The 22,833-nt window shown below is 39.3% G+C and overlaps 4 protein-coding genes across 5 annotated transcripts; 2 read left to right on the forward strand and 2 right to left on the reverse strand.

Moving 5' to 3' along the window:
• The first annotated feature begins 275 nt into the window (after positions 1–275).
• On the forward strand, positions 276–5,349 carry LOC109854389 (sodium-dependent nutrient amino acid transporter 1-like). Of its 2 annotated transcripts, none has more exons than XM_020427435.1 (9): positions 276–637; positions 2,116–2,485; positions 2,684–2,951; positions 3,150–3,524; positions 3,756–3,945; positions 4,093–4,269; positions 4,548–4,647; positions 4,753–5,024; positions 5,157–5,349. In XM_020427435.1, exons 1-9 carry the CDS (start codon positions 629–631, stop codon positions 5,322–5,324), a joined length of 1,929 nt encoding a protein of 642 aa, XP_020283024.1. In that variant the 5' UTR covers positions 276–628; the 3' UTR covers positions 5,325–5,349. The 2 variants fall into 2 exon arrangements, with proteins under 2 accessions (XP_020283024.1, XP_020283025.1); XM_020427436.1 differs by lacking the exon at positions 276–637 and adding an exon at positions 1,802–1,940.
• Positions 5,350–5,751: 402 nt separating this feature from the next.
• On the reverse strand, positions 5,752–11,158 carry LOC109854390 (sodium-dependent nutrient amino acid transporter 1-like). The gene is made up of 10 exons (XM_020427437.1): positions 10,994–11,158; positions 8,995–9,078; positions 8,633–8,912; positions 8,271–8,478; positions 7,497–7,868; positions 6,752–7,118; positions 6,554–6,653; positions 6,312–6,488; positions 6,077–6,171; positions 5,752–5,962 (listed from the first exon to the last, which is right to left on the reverse strand). Exons 1-10 carry the CDS (start codon positions 11,006–11,008, stop codon positions 5,822–5,824), a joined length of 1,839 nt encoding a protein of 612 aa, XP_020283026.1. The 5' UTR covers positions 11,009–11,158; the 3' UTR covers positions 5,752–5,821.
• A 1,781-nt stretch (positions 11,159–12,939) lies between these two features.
• LOC109854401 (sodium-dependent nutrient amino acid transporter 1-like) lies at positions 12,940–16,308 on the reverse strand. The gene is made up of 9 exons (XM_020427454.1): positions 15,769–16,308; positions 15,369–15,488; positions 15,040–15,292; positions 14,768–14,981; positions 14,301–14,675; positions 13,856–14,222; positions 13,505–13,781; positions 13,326–13,420; positions 12,940–13,191 (listed from the first exon to the last, which is right to left on the reverse strand). Exons 1-9 carry the CDS (start codon positions 15,784–15,786, stop codon positions 13,054–13,056), a joined length of 1,857 nt encoding a protein of 618 aa, XP_020283043.1. The 5' UTR covers positions 15,787–16,308; the 3' UTR covers positions 12,940–13,053.
• A 4,707-nt stretch (positions 16,309–21,015) lies between these two features.
• LOC109854379 (intraflagellar transport protein 46 homolog) lies at positions 21,016–22,829 on the forward strand. The gene is made up of 4 exons (XM_020427423.1): positions 21,016–21,105; positions 21,241–21,520; positions 21,758–21,949; positions 22,140–22,829. The coding sequence occupies exons 2-4, from the start codon at positions 21,297–21,299 to the stop codon at positions 22,717–22,719; spliced, it is 996 nt and encodes a 331-aa protein (XP_020283012.1). The 5' UTR covers positions 21,016–21,105; positions 21,241–21,296; the 3' UTR covers positions 22,720–22,829.
• Positions 22,830–22,833: the final 4 nt, after the last annotated feature.

Consider the following 22,833-nt stretch of genomic DNA (forward strand, 5'->3'; position numbering starts at 1 on the left):
TTCTTAAATCTATCCCTTTCTTTTTTTTTCAAACAGCAAGAAGTATCTTTGTGCGCAATCGCTCTTTCTCAGAAAGAGAAGGGGAAAGAAATAGAGAAGTTCCCTTTTTTTTTCCTACTTTTGAAATTTTTCCCTCTCGTAAATTTTACGTCTCTTCCCACCACGGACACATATGCGTCTTTACCCACCCCTCTTATTTCTGGCCGGCTTCTCTCTCTCTCTCTCTCTCTCTCTCTCTGAGCGGCGTTTCTGGTCCAGAAGTGTGTAATTAGCCTTTCACGTTACACGTCGTCATATGATTCACACACTACCGCGCTCCTACCTGGCAGTTTGTTATTTAGACGAATAGATAGATCGTCGTCGCGTTTTAAGCGCACGCAGTGTTCCATCACCAGCCGCCCTGAGGTGTACGCACAGCGGCAATAGTTGTCGTTTTTATTTATAAAGCGTTTTCCGTGTGACTCGTGTCGATGACAACACTTCGAGTTCCCAGCCAGTTCTTGTCGGTAGAGCGTCACGTTGAGGATACCGGATTTGCTCGTTTTGATTCTCTAGTGCCGAGGTTTCTCGCGCCGATATACGACGTCGCAAGTTCCAACGTGTGTTTGGCTTTTGTACGGAGTTCGCTATGTACGAAGTAAGTGTAAAAAAAAATTAAAAACGCAAAACTGTTGATGATGATGTAAAATTGAAGATATGATTTGATTGTTGAACAAAGTAACAATTGATTGATTTGTTGCATAATTTGTAAAATAATATTGATTTATTAGTTTTATAAATTAACACGTGGTTTGTTAACTCAGCTGTGTGCGGGGACTGATCGAAGTGTGAGGTGCGCGCGCGCGCAAAAAATGTAAATTTGAACGCGATAACAATAAAATTGCCGAAGATCATCCGAAAGGAATTTGCGAGACGCAAACCGGGCAAAAGTTCGATAACCTTTGTTTTATAATTCGTGATCTTTATCGCGTTTGGTAATCTTTTCTGAGTCATTTTAAGACGCATCTCTCTTTCTCTCTCTCTCTCTTTCTCTCTCTCTTTCTCCCGTAAGATCGTCGTCGTTGTCGTCGGTTTCTTTTCCGTCACGTGTCTCGTAACTCTTAGGTGAAAGTCATCCTAAGGCCGTTGTGTTTCCGTTTTGCTTTGGAAGATACGTTTTTGCGCGTGTGTACCGAGGGATAGATTTTTAAGTACTGCAAGTAAAAACTGGGTGCAAGAAGTTTAATATACACGCGCACGTGTTTTGCGATAAAAAAGGAAGCGCAAAAGACCCGCGCAAATGTCACGAGTATCATTTTTTTTATAGCGGGATGAAAAATGATCCCGTTTTATGATCGTTAACAAGAACATCTGTCTTTCTCTCTCTCTCTCTCTCTCGTCCGAGATCAGTCTGTAATTTCAAGGCACGATAAATAATACTCCGATGTTTGCCGAGTAATCCGTGAGGGATTCTCGCGCAAGGGTATTCGCGATAATAAACTCGTCGCTCTCGATATCTTTACATTGTTCTCGGGGTCTTTCCGAGAGAATATCTAAAACCTAACACTATTATCATCGTCATCCTAACATCTATTCTATTATTATACGCACATAAATTTGCTACATTAATTTTTACTGATTTTTTTTTTTTTAATTTATTTCATTATTTATTTTGTATATTTTATTGTTTATTTTATATGTTTATTATTTTATATATTTTAGTTTATATTTATCTTTATATGAGCTAACAGTTTGTGAAAATTATTAGGTTTCTTTGAACGCTCTTCAAAACTACTAGTTTTTTTTTTTATTGACGCGGAATCGTTCAAGCTTTCGATTCAAAAGGACAAAAATTAAAAATATTGATTTTTTTTGCGGAAATAATCGATTTTAAAGTCGCGCAGGTCTCACAGACCCAGTCTGTATTGCCAGTAGTTATTTTTGGAGTTTGTATGCGAAAGGTAGTTAAGACGACAAACGTAAAATCAAACTAATCAGCTTACGTCATTCTTGTCTCATGTCTGTTATTTGTGTATCGGAAATGTGAGCCATTTCATGTGAAAAAAAAATATATATATATGTAGATACACGAGTTGTTAATAGTCATACACAATACGAGGAATTGTATAATTACAGAAGAATGAAAAGCAGCAAGGGTTTGACAACACCGTCTTCCAAATAACCGAGTTACATGCCATCGGAAATGGGGAGAGAACGTATCCTGGAGTTTCGCTATCGGAGATCGGAGACAAACCGAATAAAAAACGAACAACGTGGAACAACAGCATAGAATTTCTCATGTCATGTATCGCCGTGTCGGTCGGTTTCGGAAACATTTGGCGGTTCCCGTTCACCGCTTACGAAAACGGCGGCGGCGCTTTTCTGATTCCGTACGTGATCTTGCTTTTCCTCGTGGGAAAACCATTTTACTTTCTAGAGATGATCATCGGACAGTTCTCCGGCAACTCGTCCGTCAAAGTCTGGGCCATGTCTCCGGGTTTTGTTGGTAATTAATTTTATTGTTTTCCTATTAAAAAAAAAAATAGCAAACTGAGAGAATCTCGAGTTGCTGCGAAAAACTTTTATTTTCCTTCAAATTTTAATTCAAGTTTTTAGTTTTTTTCTCGTGATTTGATCAAATTTTCTGACAATTGCGCGTTGACTTGATAAAAAAAAAGAAAATAGATAATTGTTACATCAACAGGAGTCGGATGGGCACAGTTCTGTTCTACTGTTGCACTGGCGACCTACTACAGTTCGCTGATGGCGTTGACGCTTTATTATTTAATCGCATCCTTCTCGTCCGAATTGCCGTGGGCCACTTGTCAAGAAGATTGGGGCGACATGTGCATCAATTCCATCACCAAGAGAAATCACAGCGTCGATCTTAATGCAACGGAAGAAGATGTAAATCCTTTCAATTTCCTAAACAGCAGCATCAAGCTTCAAAGTTCGGCCGAAATGTATTTCACGTGAGTGAGATCTATCTTGTTTCGATAATATCGCGATAAGGAATCTTATCTTTTTTTTTTTTTTTTTGATGTAGTAATTTGATATGACAAGAAAAATTCTTTTCTCTCTCCTATAAATTTAAGATAAAGAGAAAAACAATTTACATTGTGTTTTTCTCTCTCCTATAAATTTAAGATAAAGAGAAAAACAATTTACAGACGAGTGGTTTTGCACGAAAAAGAGAGCATCGACGACGGGATCGGATGGCCAAACTGGAAACTGACGCTCTGTCTTCTTGGCAGCTGGATGACTGTCTGCGCAGTATTGTTTCAGGGTGTCAAGAGTTCAGGAAGATTCTCTTACTTTTTGGCTATTTTTCCGTATGTCGTGTTGATCGCTCTGCTCGTTCGTGCGGTCACATTGGACGGCGCCATGGCCGGAATCTTCTATTTTATCACCCCGAAGTGGTCTAAGCTGTTGGATCCGAACGTTTGGTACGCCGCTGTAACCCAATGTTTCTTTTCGCTTTCCGTCTGCTTCGGCAGCATCATCACGTATTCCTCGCACAACGAATTCAAACACAACATTTACAGGTAAAAAGAATAAACGCAAGAAAAATTGTGTGTATCGTTTTTAAAAACAATCACGCATTTCTTATAACTTAAACAATAATTAGTGGTTTTTATTAGATACAATAAATGTAGATAATTAAAAACTAATTTAAGTAATTAAAAACTTCTTAATGACAATTTCATTACTTTAAGACTTTCTGTCTAATTATGGGTTTCCGAATTTCGTTCACGTTTGATTAATCACTCACACAGAGATGTTTTAATAATTACTTCGCTGGATACGATTACGAGCTTGCTGGCAGGCTTCACGATATTCGGGATCCTTGGCAACCTGGCGTACGAATTAGGAGAAAAGGACATATCCAAAGTGGTCAGAGGTGGAGCCGGTTTGGCATTTATATCTTATCCCGACGCAATAGCAAAGTTCAACGTTCTTCCGCAGGTATTTCTTAATTATTTAGTTTCTATAAAAAAAAAAGGGAACAAGTCTAAGTAACAAAATACATTTATTTTATGGCATTGTTTAGAGAACAAAAAATTCTTAACGTTCTCCCTAAAACAAACGACCTGTTTTTTGTTTCGGTTATAGCTGTTCTCCGTGTTGTTCTTCGTGATGATGTTTGTGCTCGGCGTAGGAAGCGCCGTGGGTATGACGACGGGAATCATGACTGTGATACGCGAGCAATTTCCCAAATCAAACACTTGGCAAACCGTAGTTCCGGTTTGTTTCTTGGGATTTTTAATCGGCACAGTTTACGTAACACCGGTTAGTAAAACTCTTCGAAACGAAATAAGATCACAGACTTAAAATAAAATCTCTCGACTCGCGCCAAGTTCCACTTCGACAAGTTTAGTTTTTTTTTGTCATTAAAATACATTTTTATTTAAAAATAAAAAAATACATCAATATGTCAAGTTGTAGATTTAAAATGGTACTAATAGTTTGGCGTTAAATTTAATTTGCTATCGAGAAACTTTGTTGTAAGTCGACGAATATTTGTAAAATAATTTTAACGTGTTGTAAAACAAATGCGAATTTTTCAGGGCGGTCAATTTATTTTAACTTTAGTGGACTATTACGGCACTTCATTCGTCGTTTTTATTCTAGCTTCGTTTGAGATGACCGGAGTAGTGTGGATTTATGGTAAAAAAAATTCTGTATTTTCAAGTTATCATTTTGAAACTTCGTGTTTTAGTTTTTAATAATTAATTATAATTTAGTTAATAATAATTTATTTATATTCATCAGGTTTCGAAAACTTCTTAGAGGACGTGGAGTTTATGCTGGATCGGAAAGTAAGCGTGTACTGGCGGATTTGTTGGTTTGTAATAACACCGTTGATCTTGATTGCAATTTTTATCTACACGGTAGCCACTTTGACGCCGTTAACCTACGGCGGAAGATCGTTCCCGGGATCTGCGCACGCAGCTGGATGGACGATACTCTGTATCGGAGTTCTTCAAATACCGCTGTGGATGATAATTGCGATGCTGAAGAATCGCGAATTGTCGTTTTTACAGGTAACTCTGACTCAAGCCAATATATTCACAGTCCGATCTTATATATTTGAAGATTGTCTTATTGCTGCTATGTTTTAAACATGAAATTTGAAAAAGCGATTAACTTAACACACACACGTTATATTGTTTAAGATGGTGAAGAAAGCCTTCGCGCCCGCGAGCAGATGGGGTCCGCAAGAAGTGCAGCAACGTAAGAATTGGGAGATCTTTAAAGAAGAAAGGGCGCAAATTCAACAGATGAGAACGCAGCCGAGATGGAAACAAATATTCTATGTTCTTCTGAACATAGAACCCAAATAGAAAAAACAGTTTTGAACAGTTTCTCTGCCTCTGTGAGGCCTGACGGGTCAGTTCTTGTAACTTTTAACGCATTCGTTATATATGATCGAAACGCATGCGTTAAACGAATCTTTGCGCGGGCACGATGCAATGTGCAACGGAACAATCGCGCAACGTTGTGCCAATTATAACGAAAATGTCGTTACAGGTTACAGAATAAAGAAGAGGGGAGAGAAACACACATTGCGCAATTTGTGCAACTCATGTTCAAAACGCATTTAAATGTCGCGGCTTAATAGTTAGGAAGCGTCTGGAGACTTGAAACTTTCAGCAACTTCCGTCCTTAAATTTTCTAAATACAAATGTTGCACTATGTGTAACATATGACAAAGAGTCGCCGATACTGAATGTTTTTTACTCGTGATTGTGATCCATTTTGTATTTTAAAAATATACAAAAAATACAAGTAGTTTTACTATTATTTTTAGTTTTTCTTATCTTATTATTATTTACATACATCAATTTTTGCCAACCAGCGCAGCTATAACTTTCGATTTTTTAGCGCCGAGTCGTGCTATGTTTTTCGCATGTTTGAAGTCCCGCCACTCGTCATATTTTTTAGAGTTTTTTGGGCCCCAATCGGCGCTCGGCTTATACATCTGAAAACCGAAAAGTAGCAAATTATATCATAAGTTTAGATTATGACACACACACGTAAACACAACTCATGTAAAAAAATTTATGTTCTAAATAAAACGTAAATGTTTACTTACATCTAAGCACGACTTTCTTTTATTTCGAATTCCGGCGACGATCATGCCCAGAGGAAGCGGAATTATTCCCAAGGCCAAGAGAATCCAGCCCGCAACTATGAAGTCAAAAAATAATTTTGCAATAAGAGTATTCTAATTAATTTTGTATCTTAATTGCCATTATAATTTATTTTGCACATTTATTTAGACATTTATAAGAGAAAACAAATTTATATGAAAGATAACGTGTCAGTACCGTACGCTGATGTCGGATAGTACTCGCCGTTGTACATGATCGGCGTCATGTTGATCAAAAAGTAAATTAAAATGGTGAACAGAAATATAGGAGTCAGGTAGCACCAACAAAATCGCCAGTAGAAGAACGGTCGACGTTTCACCATGAACTCAATGTCGTCCATGAAGTTATCAACGCCTGAAAAAAACAAAGTGAGTTACGGTTCTCGTTACGGCTTTGCAGAGAGACATGTCTGTCATTACCGTAAACCCAGGAAACGGCTATTACTTCGAACGAGGCCAGAAACACGATAATGAAGGTCCCACCGAAATAGTCCACCAAATTCAAAATGTACTGGCCACCCTATCGACAAAATAACATATCGACAATATCGGAAGTGCGCACAAATATATATATATATATATATTTTTTTTTATTTTTATTTTTCTCGCAACACTCACGGGTGTACAGTAAACAATTCCGAAGCCGAAGCCAAGGATCGAAAGTCCGGCCGCGATTTTCCACTGATCGAGCCGTGGAAACTGGTCGTTTACGATGCTGATGATGACGTTGCAGAAGGCAACGGTGGTGCCTATACCCAGCACGAAGAGCATCAGAAAAAAGAGCACCGCACAAAGCTGCGGTATCACCGTGAATTTCGCCAATGCTTCCGGATAAGACACAAAGGCCAGACCGGTCCCCGCGCGAACGACAGTACTGATATCTTCGCTGCCGGTCTCGTGAGCGAGATTGCCCAGGATCCCGAAAATGGTCGTTCCCGCCATCAGACTCGTGCAGAGATCCAGAGTCGTCACGATCGTGCAGTCTCTTTGGACAATTATATTTCGTGACATTTAATTTAAATTTATTTTTAATTTTTTCAATTTTTTTTTAATGTAATTGTTATTTTGCTCGGTTTGTTCTATTGCAAATTGTTTAATTTATATGCACGTGATTTTATTTATTTTGCATCTTATATTTTGATTTGGGTTTGCTGTTTTTATTTAGATTTCTTTTCCGACCTGCTACCGCAGATAAATTTCTTTCTGCGTCTGTGTCTAGCAATAATAAAATTTAAATAAAAAATATAAAACAATGTGACAAAATATATTATTTTTGTTATCAAAATAATACAGATGAAGACTTAAACGTGTTTGTACGACCATTTACGCGCTCTACGAGATTGTTCGGAAATATTTTCTTTACCTAGCCGCGTTGTGATCGAAATTGTTGTAGGACGAATACATGGTCACAGCCCCGAAGCAAACGCCGAGGGAGAAGAACGACTGAGTGACAGCGGCGTACCAGACCGACGGTTCCAGAATCTTGTGCCACACGGGGGTGAAGAGAAAGATGATACCGTCCACCGCACCGTCCAACGTAACCGCTCTGATCAGAAGTGTGATCATGATGACGTACGGGAAAAGAGCCAGGAAATAAGCCGCTTTGCCGGTGCTCTTCACGCCTTTGCAGATCACCAAAAAGACGAATATCCAGCTCACGAACAACGTCAGCACCAGTTTCCACGAAGGTAAGCCGAGTCCGTTCTCGATTCCCGCTTCATTGAGAACATACTTTCTAAACATATATAGACAACTGGAAATGTTTCTTTCGAACTAAAAATCTTTTTCTTAAAAAAAAAAAAAAAAAAACACTCGTTTAACAATACAATAAATATTTCACGAGTCTCTCTCTTTCTCGCGCGAATAACCGGCTGCAGCTGTGAAGGAGTTTTATGATACCCGGAAAAAAGTTTTTTCTATGAACAAATTCTGTATCTGATTATTTATAAAATAAAATTCTATAAAATAAATATACAAACTAGATAGAGAAAATAATTATAGAAATTAATAATTATAGAATTTGTTCACGTACGAAGAATTTTGTTCCGGACAGTTTACGGCACGGTAAGTAATAAATCGGTAAAGGATGTCCTATATATAAATCTCCGTTTGTATATTGCGCAAAAAGTTTATGTACCTGAAATACAGATCGGCGGAACTGCTTCCGTTTTTTTTTCCATTGGCTGACGTGCTGTCGAAACAATCCTCGCCCCATTCATCCCAACAATAGGCCCACGGGAGAACCGACTGACAACTGGCCACCAGGTAAAAAAGTGTCAAGGCCATCAGAGCGCAATAGTAAGTAATCACAGAGAACACCGACACCGCCACGCCGTAGCCGATACCTGGAGCGCGTATTGCGTGTAATAAAATCTGGGTCCGGAAAAAGTCCTTCATAGACCAATATAATTTTACATCCAAGTGATTAAATACGATCGTCTGTGAGATGAAGGACTTTTTTTTTCCGGGTGTGTGTGAAACTCGAACAAAACTCGTTACCTTGGAACGCAGGCGACACGGACCAGATCTGGACGCAGGATCTGCTGGTGAACTGTCCGAGAATCATCTCCATGTAGTAAAACGGCTTGCCGATGCTGAAGAGCACCACTATGTACGGGATCAAAAAAGCGCCGCCGCCGTTCTCGTAGGCCGTGTACGGGAATCGCCAGACGTTTCCGAGACCGACGGAGAACGCGACGCAGGACATAAGAAACTCGACCGCGTTTCCCCATTGCGCCCTGTTGTCTTTCTCGTCCTCGTCCCTGATCGATATCGAGATCTGCGAAGAGAGCGACGAACGTTTTCGGAAACTTTTAAAGAAACTCTCAAAGCACGTTGCGTACATGTTGTTTCGCACTTACTCTGTTGTCGATCTCGTTTCTGTTGTCCGACGGAGGTGAGATCTTGAAGATGCCCGGCGTTTCGTTCGTATCGATAGCGCAGCTCTAGAAAAAAATTGTTTCTTATCTGATAAATCCCGTTTCCACGTAAAAGATTGCAGCGCGATCACAACGAGATCTGATCTTTCGATCGGATTTTCCTGCAAAATTATTACAGGAAGAAAACGTCGCGTTTGCACAAAGGCGCGTGTGGACACATTTGGCGAAAAAATATATCGCCTTTACGGGTGGCTTAACTCGTCGTAATAATTCCAACGCGTTTCAACCACAAACGTTATATCAAACGAGTGTTTCGCGATACATCCTGTTTCCATTTAAATTTCAACAGTTCACCGATTTTACATAAAACATAAGCTACGTGTAAAACCACGATATCCCGACGTCATCGCGTCACACGCGTTCTCGTCTTGCGTAATGTGGGAAAAATTCCGGTTTGGATCGTTCAACTAAGCGGCAAAGCGTTTATTTGTCAGCAACACTTATCGAATGTAAAAACAACAAAAAAAAAAAAAAACAGATATTCCACGTAATCTCGACAACGTAGCACATAGTTTAGATTATTACAATTGTAACTTCTTTATCGAATGTAAAAAAAAAAAAAACAAATATTCCACATAATCTCGATAACGTAGAGCACATAGTTCAGATTATTGCAATTGTGACTCAATTATTGTTGTTAACAAATTATTGATGTTTATTTCCAAGTACGCGCTTTATCTTATCGCGAAAATCCCGGATAAAAAGTGCAACAACAGCAGTTTCGTTTAGCAAATTAATCTAATTGCCTAGCAGTCGGTAAAAAAAGAGAGCGATACCGTTGTTTTAGCGTATTAGTTAAAAATATACACAAAGTACCAGTGTAAAACCGGCTCGGAAATAAAAAAAAAAAAAAAAAAACAAGATAATTAAAATACTTGGCAGTTAAACCAAGTTAGTGCCTATTACATAATTGTTTTATTTTTTCACAAAGTATTAACGACTTTAGATTCTCTTCAATACAACAAAATAATGAATAATTAAAGAACAATAAAAAGTTTCGGAATCAAGTTTAATCAAAGTTAATCGCACAAATTTGACAATTAAAAAATATATGAAATTGAAAATATATACTAAAATATATATATATATATATATATATATATATATATATACATAATTTAAAAGTAAAATAGGCTCTTTAGTTCTTCTCAACGCAAGAGATTGTTGAAGTTGTGAATGTGCACCACAAAATCGTTTGCCGGCGATTGAAACCGAGAAGCGAGCGAGATTGTTTAAAACACGTAGGCGATAATAGTACAATAGTTAAGAGCGTAAAACAATTACGAATGTAACATACACTCAATATTTGTCACCTACTCTACCAGTCGGGAGTCGATTATTGACATGTGTGTCTTTATACGACAAAACCGCTTCAAAGTTCTAGTGTCGTACAAATGCGTCATGCACACAGACGCGATTATTAAAATAAAACAAACACATAACGCGCGTCCAATAAATTAATTTGCGGTTTCTCGGATGTAGAGTGACAATTAAACAATAGTAATAGAGACGAGAGAAAACAAGATGAATCGGAGAAACGTATATACGGTATCTTTGCAAACACTCGCACTCATATTCGTGCCAATAAAGTCTCACTCTCGGCATTGCATACAAATGTAGATTAATTTTTTAATAATTGTCTTCCGACAAGAATCGCTAAGAGATCTTATCTTCGCGCGAGCACACACGTAAGAACACGCGTTTTATAAATAAATAAAAAATCAAAAGTTGTCATTTTTAATTTTGTTGCCCTTCGAAATTTTGCGAAAAACAACATGAAACTTTCAGTCAATTCACTTCTCTCCCGTCTCTCTTTTTGTTTTTCTCACATTCTTTTTTTTGAAATAATAATCAAAAAACGAATCTCGTCGCGCGAAATTTCGCTGTCGTAACACCGTGTGTGTATTGTATAGCGACGAACCTTTGTAAGGCCCATGCTGGTTTTATTGTCTCGAGCACGAGCTTTGCGACGTCGACTGTTACGTGAAAATATAATTTTCCACACTGTTGAATTGTCGTTTTTTTTTTTTTTTTTCGAAAGTCTACACGCGTCTTCCTCAGACGACTGACTTTGATAGACTGCTTAAGGAATTTGCGCGCGCCACGTAGATCTTCGCACGCGCGATTCTTTTACGTCCGGATTAAAATGCGCGCGCGAGTACTCACCCGTACTTAGTCGTGATAATCGCTGTTTCAAATAACGAAGATGATTCTTCTTTTGTTTTTTTAATTTTAGTTTTTTTTTTTTTTATTTTGTCATTCGCTTGCTTTGCGCGAGAACGTTTCGAGAGAGAGGCAAGATACAATACAAATGTACGTTTACATGTCGCGCGGAAATATCGAATAGTTTTTATTTTCTCGCGCGTACGTTAATTTTACGCTACACTCGCCGTGCGCGCGCGTTATCTGCACCGAGACACCTGCTTAAGCCCCCGCCGTCGATGAGTAATCTGAATGACATTTAATAACAAGACGAATCGAGCGCAAAGAGAAACGATTAACTCTCGCGCGCCTAATTGTTTTCGTCATTAAACCATTATGTGATTTCGCTACGGCGCTTTGAGGTGGAACTAAAGTGATTAATGTTAAATGTCTCGTCGGGACGATGTTTTTTTGTCGTTTCGTGAAACCCGTAACCCGCCGTGTGAAAGCTTAAATCATTGCAATTATCATTAAGCGCGATATCGCATTGCTCGTTTAAATCGTATAAATGATGATTGATGTGTGACAAACAAAAAAAAATTATTCTCACGTAAATATGGTAATTCAATTAACGAGATTTAATTTTCGAGTTTTAAGATCTTTATACAAATAAATCATTTGTGACAATTATATTAATGTGTTGAGTTTTGTTTAATTTTTAAAATTGTGAAAGTTCGACTCACACACCATTTGTCGTCTCGTTCTTCTCAAGAAATCAAACTTGATCGTCGGAAAAAATTCGATAAATTAACTGCGTCGGGTGTTAAAATTTGAAAAGAGACCGAATGGAAGTCGAAATATTTTCTGTTTTATTTACATGTAAATTTAGAAAATCGCGACGGTAGAAGAGAAGCTCAATTAGTTCATTAAATTCTTAAATATACTTTTCCATACTTGACTAATTAATTTATTCGAGTTTTCAGCTCTCATCGGTCTACTATTTTCTCATTATCGAATTCACTTGACTATTTGCAGTCTCGAGCAATGATTTCACGAGTTTGTTGCATAACGCGAGCGCAAATTCCTTCAAGTGCAAATAATAAACTTATTGAGTTCAAGTGTAAATTACATCGACTGCGCGCAAGCGACGTGTTTGTGAACAAACAAGAAGAGTTGTCAGAAAAGGAATTCCTATATGTACACCTCAGAAATACGTTTCGTTCGATTACCTTCTGATTAACGAAATGGTGAGTTGACACAAAACGGAAGAAGAACTGAAAAGAAAAAAAAAACAAAGAAGAAATTATGTCGGAGCGCTACATAAACCTGATTGTCCAGATCTTACGTAATTTGATTGACGACTCGTAATTACATCCGTGCATAATTAAAACGATCGTGTCCAATCGCAAGTCGGAAGCATAAATCAGACGATGTGCACCTCGCGTATCTAACTTTTATTGTGGCGGCAGGTGCTGCCGAGCGATATATTTTCAAAAGTTTTACGAGCGTCGCGTTTTATTTCTTTTCAACGTATTTTGTTACTTTGTTTTTAAATTACTTGTGAAACGACACTCGAAGATATTAATTTAATAAAACAAAGACGTTATAAGAGGAAAATATTTGTAAAAGAAAATATTTATGGAAAAGATTGCGTTTTTGAAAATATGTGTACAACTATATTTGTATAAAAATAATTTATTGTATTTATTTTATATACAACTTTTTTTTAAATATTCAACACGGCTTATACGATAAATAAATTACATTTTGCTGCGTGAAAGATAACTGACTTAGAAGAAGAGAACAAGGTAATAAATAAGAGCTTGTTTATTTTTTTTCTTATTTAAAAAATATTTTCATCAGACCGGTTTGAGCTCCAAACTCCTTCTCCATCACAAACGTCTCCCATTCCATGCGTATCTTCGGATCCTTAGGTCCCCATTTGTCTTTCGCCGGTCGAAATGCTGCTCGAACGGACTATATTCATTCACAGAAATTAATTGTGAAATTAATTAATCAAGAATTAAATTTACCCTCTATTTGTCAGTAATTATCCAATTTCGAGATTGTGTTCAAAAAATCGAATTTTATTTCTAATATTGCGCAATTACCTCAATAAAAGACGATGTTCTATTTGCAATTATTTTCGAACCGATGAACCATATTATCGAAGAAGTTCCCAGAGCCAGGAGAAACCATCCTATTCCTAAAAAAAAAACAAGAAAGACAAACAGTGTTTTGCTGCGTATCGCACGACGGCGATTTGAGATCGCAAAAAGATTTCACTGACCGTAAGCGTAATCTGGAAATCGAATGTTGTCGTAAGTGGGCGGCTCGTAAGTTGCGCAAGTGTAGATCAGTATTACGATCATGAGAAGAGGCGTGATCAGAAGCCAGCACGCTCGCCAATAGACACCCAATCTCTTGCCCAGCATAAATTCCATGTCGTTGAGAAAATTCGTTAGACCGTACACCCAGAAGATGGTCACCATCTCGAGAACGCCGACGATTATCGCCACGAATGTGCCTCCGTAGTAGTCGACCAACGTTATAAACCATTGCCCGCCCTGCTCGACGATTTGAGCATTTGATGATATATCAGACGTTGAACTTGTCTATATATCAAATGAGTTTGACTCACCGGCGTGACGTAAATGAGACTGACGAGGAAGCCGATGCAGGTGACACCGAGCACCAGAAGCCATTGCTTCACGTTCGGCAGATTATCCCGAAAGATGCTAAAAATCGCGCCGCACAACGCGACTGCGCTCCCGGTGCCGAGGACGAACAGCATGACGAAGAACAGAACGGCAAATAGCTGAGGTACGACGTTGAAGCGCGACAGCGCGTCCGGATACGAGATGAAGGCTAGACCGGTTCCGCCGCGAACCACCTTGGAGATATCGTCCGTGTTCATCTCGTGAGCCAGATTACCGAGGATGCCGAAGATCGTGCAACCGGCCATCAGACTGGTGAACGTGTCCAACGTGGTCACTATCATCACGTCCCTGAAACGACGCGGAGTCACGACACCTACAGTACAATATTTATTGCCGAAATCAAGAGAGATCCAGCGAGTTTCCCACCTGTCCACTCGGTGTCCGAAGTTGTTGTAGGACGAGTAGCTGATGATCGGGCCGAAGCAGACGGACAGCGAGAAGAAGCACTGCGTGATAGCGGCGTACCAGACGTTAGGCTTCAACAGGGCCTCCCAGTTCGGCGTGACGAAGAAGAGGATGCCGTTTACGGCGCCCTCGAGGGTGACGGCTCTGATCAGCAGAGCCGTCATTACGACGTAGGGAAACAACGCGAGAAAGTAGACGGCCTTGCCCGTGCTCTTCACGCCGCGGAACAGCACCGCGAAGATGGACGCCCAGCTGAGAACCAAGCAGATTGTCAACTGCCAGGACGGCGCGCCGATGCCGTCCTCGATCGATTCGTATTCCTGCAGCACTATCTTCCTGAAAGTTACGCGAGAACAATTTTTATTGGTTTGTTCCCACGAAAATAATTTGCTTTCTCTTGTCACGCGTCTAAGTCAGAAAATCGCAACCTGAAGTACAGTTCCGCGGAACTTCTTCGTGTGTCGTTCGAGACACTAGTGCCGTTCGAATTGATGTCAATGCAATCCTGCCACTCCGTGCGACAGATCGACCACGGTAACTCGGACTGAAAACTTGCCGCCAGATAGTACAAGGTCAGTGCCATCAAGGCGCAGTAGTACGAGACGACGCAGAACGCGGCGAAGGCCTGGGCGTATCCCAGTCCTAAAACATCGGGAGAAAATAATCACGACCGTCAAAGAAAGAAGTTCCAGGTTCTCACCCTTCATGGCCGGCGCCATGTACCACGACTTCCCGCACGACTCGCTGGTGAACTGTCCCATGAGCGCTTCCAACAGATAAAACGGTTTCCCGACCAGGATCAGAACTATGATGTACGGTATCAGAAAGGCGCCGCCGCCGTTTTCGTACGCGGTGAACGGGAACCTCCAAACGTTTCCCAATCCGACGGAAGTGGCTATGCAAGCCATCAGAAACTCCAGTCTGCCTCCCCATTCCGCTCCTTTGCCGATCGCCTGTGATGTGATTGAAAAAATATTATTATCCACAATTAACGACGTTAGTTGCAATCTCTCGACATGATGTACGCACCGAATTTTCCGGATCTTCTTCCCGTTGTTTGTCCGACTGTTTCGCCGAGTCGGGTGGAATATTCTCGTGAGAATCGAATTCGTTCAGCTGGAAAGCCTCGTTTGCGTATCCGCTTTGTGTCTAGAAACAAAATAGCTTCTACGTTGAAAAAATTAAAATTAATAAACATCAATAATAAATTGTTAACTTAAATAAATTAATTATAAAAAAAGTATTTTGCAAATTATTGTTAAGAACATATTGATTTGTTTAAAGTTCAAATAGAAATTAAATAAAATGAAATAAATTAAATATAAATTAAAAACAATAAAATTAAAAAAAAAAAAAAAAAATATTGTATACACACACAGATTTTTTCTGCAAATATAATTCGAAAAAAAATCTTACGCGTCACACTTACTACTTTTTCCTTTGCCATGACGGATGCGCGAAAAAATAGTCGTCAGTCTTCTTTCGAAAGTAAAAAAAAAAAAAAGGTTCCGAGTTGTTTTTTAATAATAATCGTTGAGCCAAAAACCGTCGCGTGTCTCGGAGAGAAAAGGAAATTCTTGTTATTCAATCAAGCAATAGCGCGCGCGCGCGCGCGCTGTCTAAAGGACGCCGTGTTTTCTTTGTGATCACGTAAAATAATAAAAACTAGATACGGTCGCAATAAAGAAATCACTGGAACGCGTAACGATCACTCGCGATTCTCATTTAGACGCGCAATTGGTTTTTCTCACCTAACTACGTTTCGAAAATTTCAAACCGCGCGTAGAAAATCGCGCGAACACGGACGAAAAAGAAGTTTCCTTTTCCCTTTCGGCGAAAACAAAGATTGATTTCCGGTCAATAAAGTTGTTGATCGGATACCGGCAACTTTACACACGGGAACACCTGCGTGTCTGCGCGGATCCCGAGTGCCGCCGACTAGAGATAGAGATATACATCCGACGTGTGTGTTCCTTGCATCTTGCAGCGGCTCGAGGCCGAGATCTTTTCCCGCTCGCGGATTGGTCAACAAATCCGCAAACTCGGATAAAGTCATTCTTTTCCGATTAGATTACTCGTTCTATTCTCTATTCTGTGTGTGTGCTATAGTTACTTCACGCTTGTCACGTGTCCCGGCTTTCGTATTACGTAAAGTAAGTTACGAGCGCAGTGAACTAACACAACTCGCTATTAAACATATATAAATATTCGTTTGACAAACGAATATTTTGACTCGCAAAAGTTTCAGTAAATTGAAAAGAAGAAGTTTTCAAACAAAAAAAGAAATATCTTAAAGATCTCTTCTTCGTTTAATTAATTGCGTTTGTTAGTGTGCGATAGCGCGCACACGCCGATGAAGATCCAAGCTTACAGGATCGAAACGTTCGGGTTTGAAATATAAATAAAAAAAATATTTTATTTTATATCGTCGTCCTATAGTTTATTGGTAGTAGCGATCCTTGTGTTTTCAATTTCTCAGCAATTATATTTTTAGAAATGCACAATACGCGCGCGCAGAAATACTTGGCGCGCGGATGTTAAAACGAACAAAGAGAACCTTTGGAAAAACAAGCCAGGATCGTTAAATCATTAATGACCATGACGTCAGAAAAGTAGCAACGCGACGACAAAATTATCGGATCACTTTTGCCGATCCCTTGAACAGACCGGACGAGACACGCGGCGCTTGTTCGTTTGTGGGAAAATTGCGTGTGTACGCAAAATCTTTCCTGAAAGATATTGCGAAAGACATTTTTTTCCCCACATGGAGGAAATGTCGTGCGAAACATACAAATTTTCACGGAACGTCGTACGCACACGCGATGACGTTCCGTGAAAATTGGTAAAATACAATGAGCTCATCCACGAAACGCGATTCTAATTAGATAACAAAACTATCCGCCTCGCAAATCCGATGCGCAAACTAAGTAACATCCGCAAATTGGCGGTGCTTCGATGGAATTTCGCACGCGTGATCTTATTCTCCGTCTGTCACGCGCGTTGAAATTACGACTTTCATATCGTTCGTCGAACAGAGCGGAGTCCTTCGGTATTTTTACACATTTGCGCATAATAATTAATAACGGTATATATCCACTTGCGAGGGAAATCAAGTCGGAGCGCGAGAAAACAGAAAACTGTGTCATGTTTCCGACGCGTATGTTGCGTCAGAAGCAAATACGCGCGAGAGTAATTTTTTTTTTTTTTTTTAACGATATAATCTCGTCTCTCAATTAATCCTCGAAAGAGGAAAATCGCTAGCTGGACCGCTTTTGCGAGTCCGTATTCTATCGGATACAATCAAAAGTCGCTCCGCAAACAACGTGCGCAAATATATTTTTTGTTACAAAAATAGTTTTCGTGACAAACGCGTCTGCTCGCGAGCAAAAGTGACTGTCGGTTCGCGATGCTTTTCTCTCTCTGTCAAATTTCACAGTTGACACATCGCGAACGAGTTTTCCCCTCGCACAAAGAAATGATGATACAAAACGGAAAAACATTTGTTCAATTTTGATATAAACAACTTTTTGTCCAAAAAAAAAAAAAATCAAAGACGACTCGAGTAAGAAACGCGAAAATCGACAATGAACAATTTGAGCGACGCGTATTATCTCATCCTGTTAATCGTCCGGCAAATTGTAATATTTCTGCGAGTACGTAACGTTTTTCTGACGTTTAACCTAAAGTGAAAAAATGTCGATAACACACGATGCAACAGGATTTTCTTATCGCGTGTGTCATCACGTTGTATCTCCACGTGTTACAGTTTTTTTTTTTTTATTTTTTTTATTTTATTGTGGCATTTTAATTAATACAATAATCCAAATCTAATTAACGGTTGCGCGAACTTCTCGTGACAAATATGCAAATTATTGTACGCGCCTTTCTAAGCGCACAACGAGAGAAACACAAACAACAAAATCAAATTATTTCAAATAATACACTTGACCTTTATTTCGAAGATCTTATCTCGTAACTTTATCTATTGCAGAATTTTATCCGCGAGTTCACGTGGTTCGCACCGACGGAAGAAATGATCGACGACGCGAAAATACGAAACGTTCACACGTTGCAACACAACGCCGTCGATTTTCTCGTGCTCTTTGTCATTTGCGGGATCCTCTTCGCGATCACGATTCTGTCCGGAAGTTCATCGAAGAACGAAGCGTCCGATTACAACGCGCGCAGCATCGAGACGTAAGTTCTCGGTTTTGCGATAAAAATTTACAAAATAAAGAGAGAACTCGTCCCGTGTTATAATTAACAACACGTAAAAATTCAAATTTGAATTCAATTTATTCAGAATGATTTAATTGACAATTAAATCATTAATTAAATGTCAGTAATTAAGTTCGGAAATGTTTTAATTTCTTTCTTTCTTCATTCTCTCCGGTACCGACAGGATTTCGATGGCTTTCGAGGACGATCCGTCGTCCTTTTGGTACTCGAGATCCGCGAGTTCCGGTTTGGCAAGCTGCTTTAATTTCTGTGACAATCTCGCTGGTCGTTCGTTGCGTCGCGATATCGTTCCGGAGTTGCAGGACATTTCGCGTCGTCAATCCACATCCAAGAGGAAGATAACTCCGCGTAAGAATCTCCTCTTGCAAAAAAAAAAAAAAACAGATCGTTAAACACATTTATTACATGTTTGACAAAGAGATACGCGAGTATTCTTCTTTAAAGACTTGTGTTGCAAAATTGAAATTTTTGTTTGCGACTCTATTTTTAGGATCGATAACCGCAAATTGCATCGCGCGCTCGAGTCGTTCTCAACACTCACAAAAGACGAGTCGAGACTTGAATTCCCGAACGGCACCTCGAGAATGGCTGGTGAGACGCACCAGAAGCGGTCACGTCTACGGAAAATATCCGATGTAACGGAAACGGATCGCGCGTTTTTTCAACAACGTACGTCGCACTTCGAAGACGGAACGAGGGAATTTTTGCGCGCAATTTGAAACAATTTGAGAGATTTTCTCAACTCGAGACGAGGATGTTCACCTTGTCCGCCCCGAAAGAATCTCCCCTTTCTTCCGCGACTTTTTAACTGCCTTAGAATCAATTTTTTTTCTCATTTGTATACGTATGTCTTTTTAGCCGCGCGACGCAGCTCGCGATTGTCGCGAAGTTGTTTTTTATATTGATCTTTAGTTATGTTTTTTATCAATCTTTACACATCGTATACACGCATATCAGTCGATATAATGTTTATACGTGGAATTACTACGAATGTTTGTAATCGACTTACACCGACCAAAAAAAAAAAACAGTTAATAAAAATGATTTTATTACGGCCGTTTGAGTTTCTTATCGATTGGTTTACACATTGTTTACTACGATGATGAGCCCTTCGAGCGTGTGCGTTATCGTCAGATAACACTGCACCTGCAAACTTCATTATATTTTTGCGAAGTTTATTTGCACTCGTCTGTATTGACTGTCATAAAATGGAAACCGGTTTTATCTTTATAAGGACAGTGCTTTTCGTTGAATTGCGTGTCGAAGATTGAGTTCGCGATTAAATAACACACACAAGACGTCGGCACTTGTCGGCAATGACGGAAGATGCGGCAAGAAAGTTTCCTTAAAAAATGTGAAAATAATAAAACCGACAATATATTTTTAAATAAATTTCAGTCAAAGGCCAATAGAGTCAAATTACAATTGATGTTAATATACAACATCGTTTTAAAAATCGTTTTTTTTTTTATTAAAATCCAAAATGCCGACGTTTTGATCAATCGAATTTTTATTCGGTGAAAATTAAAATTAATTTAGCAAAAGATCGTCAAGCTGTAAATTGATTAATATTATAAAAAAGTAATTGCAATTTAGTTACTTTATGGAGTCAAAAATAAAAAATTAATATAATTATTAATATAAAATTAATATAATTAATATACTAAATATAATATTATTTCAAGTATTTTTCAGTTTTTTTAAAATATTATTTGATATATTATAAAATAATATTGTACTAATATTTTTTTAAGTGATCACAAAATTTACAACAAAACCACTTGACGATAAAAACATTTTGAAATTAAATTTAACGCTCTAACTAATTTCAAATCTCAACAATGTACATTGATGTACATTAACATTCTTTATAATTTAAATTGTTATTAGGTCCCCTTAGGCGTGAATTTTTAACGTGAAATTGTTTCTTACGAGATTACGTACATCACGTTAATCGACACGCAATTCCACTCGCTCGTGTGAGACGAGAGATTACGCGCAAGATGAATGCAGAAATAAAACATTTGCCAACGCGCTGTGTTGCGTAAAAATACAAATATTAATTGTCGCATAAAATATAAACATAAACTTCGCAATAGATCCTATCGGTTAAATCGAATCGAATCACGTCGTATATACTCACGTAAGATATTTATTGTCATCTGACTCATCTTCTGCACATTTCATCATATTATAGATTATCTCCACAGAACACACGGCGGGGATTCCTGTCATTAAATACACACATCCTCCGGAAATATAAGCGTGCCGTTTCTCAGTCAGAAAACAATTATACAACTAACTCACTGACTTGTTAATGATTAATTAGTAATCATTTATTCTATTCGACGATTACGTCGTTCTTTTATGAGCGTCTTCAGATGCGAATTACTTGAACGATCGGATCAATAATTGATCCTTCGATTAATTTGTGTTACGCTTACGTTGTGCTCATCCGATCGATGAAACTATGGCAACGCCAGGAAAACAAACTCCCGCCAAGTCTCCGCGAGAGCGAACGCGACAGGTAGTGTGGAATATATTACAAATTTTCCTTTTTCGTCGCACACATTCAGCGATCCGTGCAAATCCGCATACATAGATAGATAGAAGAGAGATAAGATCTATTCACGCCCCAGTTTATCCGTTTACGTCACCATAGAGACCCTGAGGGCGATCGTTGAAGGACGCGCCTATGGACGCACCACGTCGCCGATCATGGACATCAGGGAGAGCAGCGACGATGAGGACGAGACGCGTGCCGTTCAGACGATCGGCAAATTCGACGAGGCCATTGTGGTGCGAAACGCCGAGGAAATCAAAAGCCCGACGAGCCACAGACCTTCGAGTTCCAGGAAAGTCAGGAAAAGCCTCGCCAGCGACAGTTCGAATACCTTAGACTCGAACTCTCCGCGCAATAGGAAACAACACGAGTTCAGGAGGTAATTTACGCCTGATTACGCTATAATTAATGCAATTGACGATAGTTTACAGAGCGCGGTGTGATGAGAACAGAGCCGACGTTTAAGTTCTCAGAAGTTTCTTGCAAAAGAGAGATTTGCCTTTGTCATAGTGTATTTATATACATGCATATAAAAAATGAGCTCGTTAATCAATTTTAAACGTATGTTTACTTATCTCGAGGAACTTAAATTGCACCGCGTGTTTCATTCGAACAGATATTCGAGTCATGATATCGGTTTTGAAAAATCGATGGAGATCGGCAGCGATCCTTCCGACAGCGAGGAGAGCGACGACGACGACATACAAGGCAGCAGCATCGCGAAGTCGATCGATCTGTACAATCCAAAAGAATTCGAGAACCTGGAAGCATCGACGGAAGTCAAAGAACTGTTTCAAAATATAATGAGGCAAGTTCTTTTTTTTTTTTTTTTGTTTCTACTATATACATTAAGCTTTTGAGAAAAAATTTATATTATCTACAATAAAATTATACATATAAAATTTATATAAATTATATAAATCTATATAGTGTATATAAAATTTTATATTGAAAAGCTTATTGTTGTAATTGCGAGCAAGATTTGTTTTATTGTTTAGGTACGCGCCGCAAAAGATCGAGCTAACGTACAAGCTGATACCGTTCATTCCGGACTACATACCGGCGGTCGGCGACATAGACGCCTTCATAAAAGTGCCGAGACCCGACGGTATCGGTGATAAGATCGGTCTGACGGTGCTGGACGAGCCTTGTACCGACCAATCTGATCCGGCGGTCTTGCATCTGCAGCTGCGAAGTCACTCGAGAAGCGCTGGCGCCGCCAGACAGGCGGTTGTCAAGAGAATCGAGGACGCCGAGAGAAACGGTAAGTCGATCGACAAGTGGATCGACGACATCAATCAACTTCACAGGAGCAAACATCCGCCAGCTGTGCATATGAGCCGCGCGATGCCGGATATCGACAATCTGATGCAACAGTGGCCGGCGCAGGTGGAGGACAAACTGAACGAGCTGCAACTGGATCTGTCGGAAATCGATTGCGAACTGTCGCAGTTGGTCGACGTGGTTTGCAATCTCCTGGACATTCCCACGCGGGAGGACACCAGGCTGGAAGCTCTTCACACATTGTTCACGTTGTTTCTCGAGATCAGAAACGCCGACAATCGAAACTTCAATTAGGAACTAATGCGTTTCTTATATTGATCTGTGTATCACGTGTTATAAAACAATTTTTCTTATCAACAACAATTTCTATTCTATGTATGTTAATAAAAGTCACAACACAAGAAGCTC

The sequence above is a fragment of the Pseudomyrmex gracilis genome, unplaced genomic scaffold (assembly GCF_002006095.1).
Source record: "Pseudomyrmex gracilis isolate BER0280 unplaced genomic scaffold, ASM200609v1 scaffold_64, whole genome shotgun sequence".
Taxonomy (NCBI): domain Eukaryota; kingdom Metazoa; phylum Arthropoda; class Insecta; order Hymenoptera; family Formicidae; genus Pseudomyrmex; species Pseudomyrmex gracilis.

Bases quoted from the DNA above. Each gene is read 5' to 3' on its own strand.
- LOC109854390 (XM_020427437.1), bottom strand. The intron at 8,913-8,994 runs GTAAGTGCGAAA...CTCTCTTCGCAG, and splicing joins GAAACGAGATCGACAACAGA to ATCTCGATATCGATCAGGGA. The intron at 6,489-6,553 runs GTAATGACAGAC...TGTTTTTTTCAG, and splicing joins AGCCGTTTCCTGGGTTTACG to GCGTTGATAACTTCATGGAC.
- LOC109854379 (XM_020427423.1), top strand. From the start codon at position 21,297: ATGGACATCAGGGAGAGCAGCGACGATGAGGACGAGACGCGTGCCGTT. The intron at 21,521-21,757 runs GTAATTTACGCC...TCATTCGAACAG, and splicing joins AAACAACACGAGTTCAGGAG to ATATTCGAGTCATGATATCG. The intron at 21,950-22,139 runs GCAAGTTCTTTT...TTTATTGTTTAG, and splicing joins CTGTTTCAAAATATAATGAG to GTACGCGCCGCAAAAGATCG.
- LOC109854401 (XM_020427454.1), bottom strand. The intron at 15,293-15,368 runs GTGCGTACATCA...ATCACATCACAG, and splicing joins AAGAAGATCCGGAAAATTCG to GCGATCGGCAAAGGAGCGGA. The intron at 14,982-15,039 runs GTGAGAACCTGG...CCGATGTTTTAG, and splicing joins CATGGCGCCGGCCATGAAGG to GACTGGGATACGCCCAGGCC.
- LOC109854389 (XM_020427435.1), top strand. The intron at 2,952-3,149 runs GTGAGTGAGATC...AACAATTTACAG, and splicing joins TCGGCCGAAATGTATTTCAC to ACGAGTGGTTTTGCACGAAA. The intron at 4,270-4,547 runs GTTAGTAAAACT...CGAATTTTTCAG, and splicing joins GCACAGTTTACGTAACACCG to GGCGGTCAATTTATTTTAAC.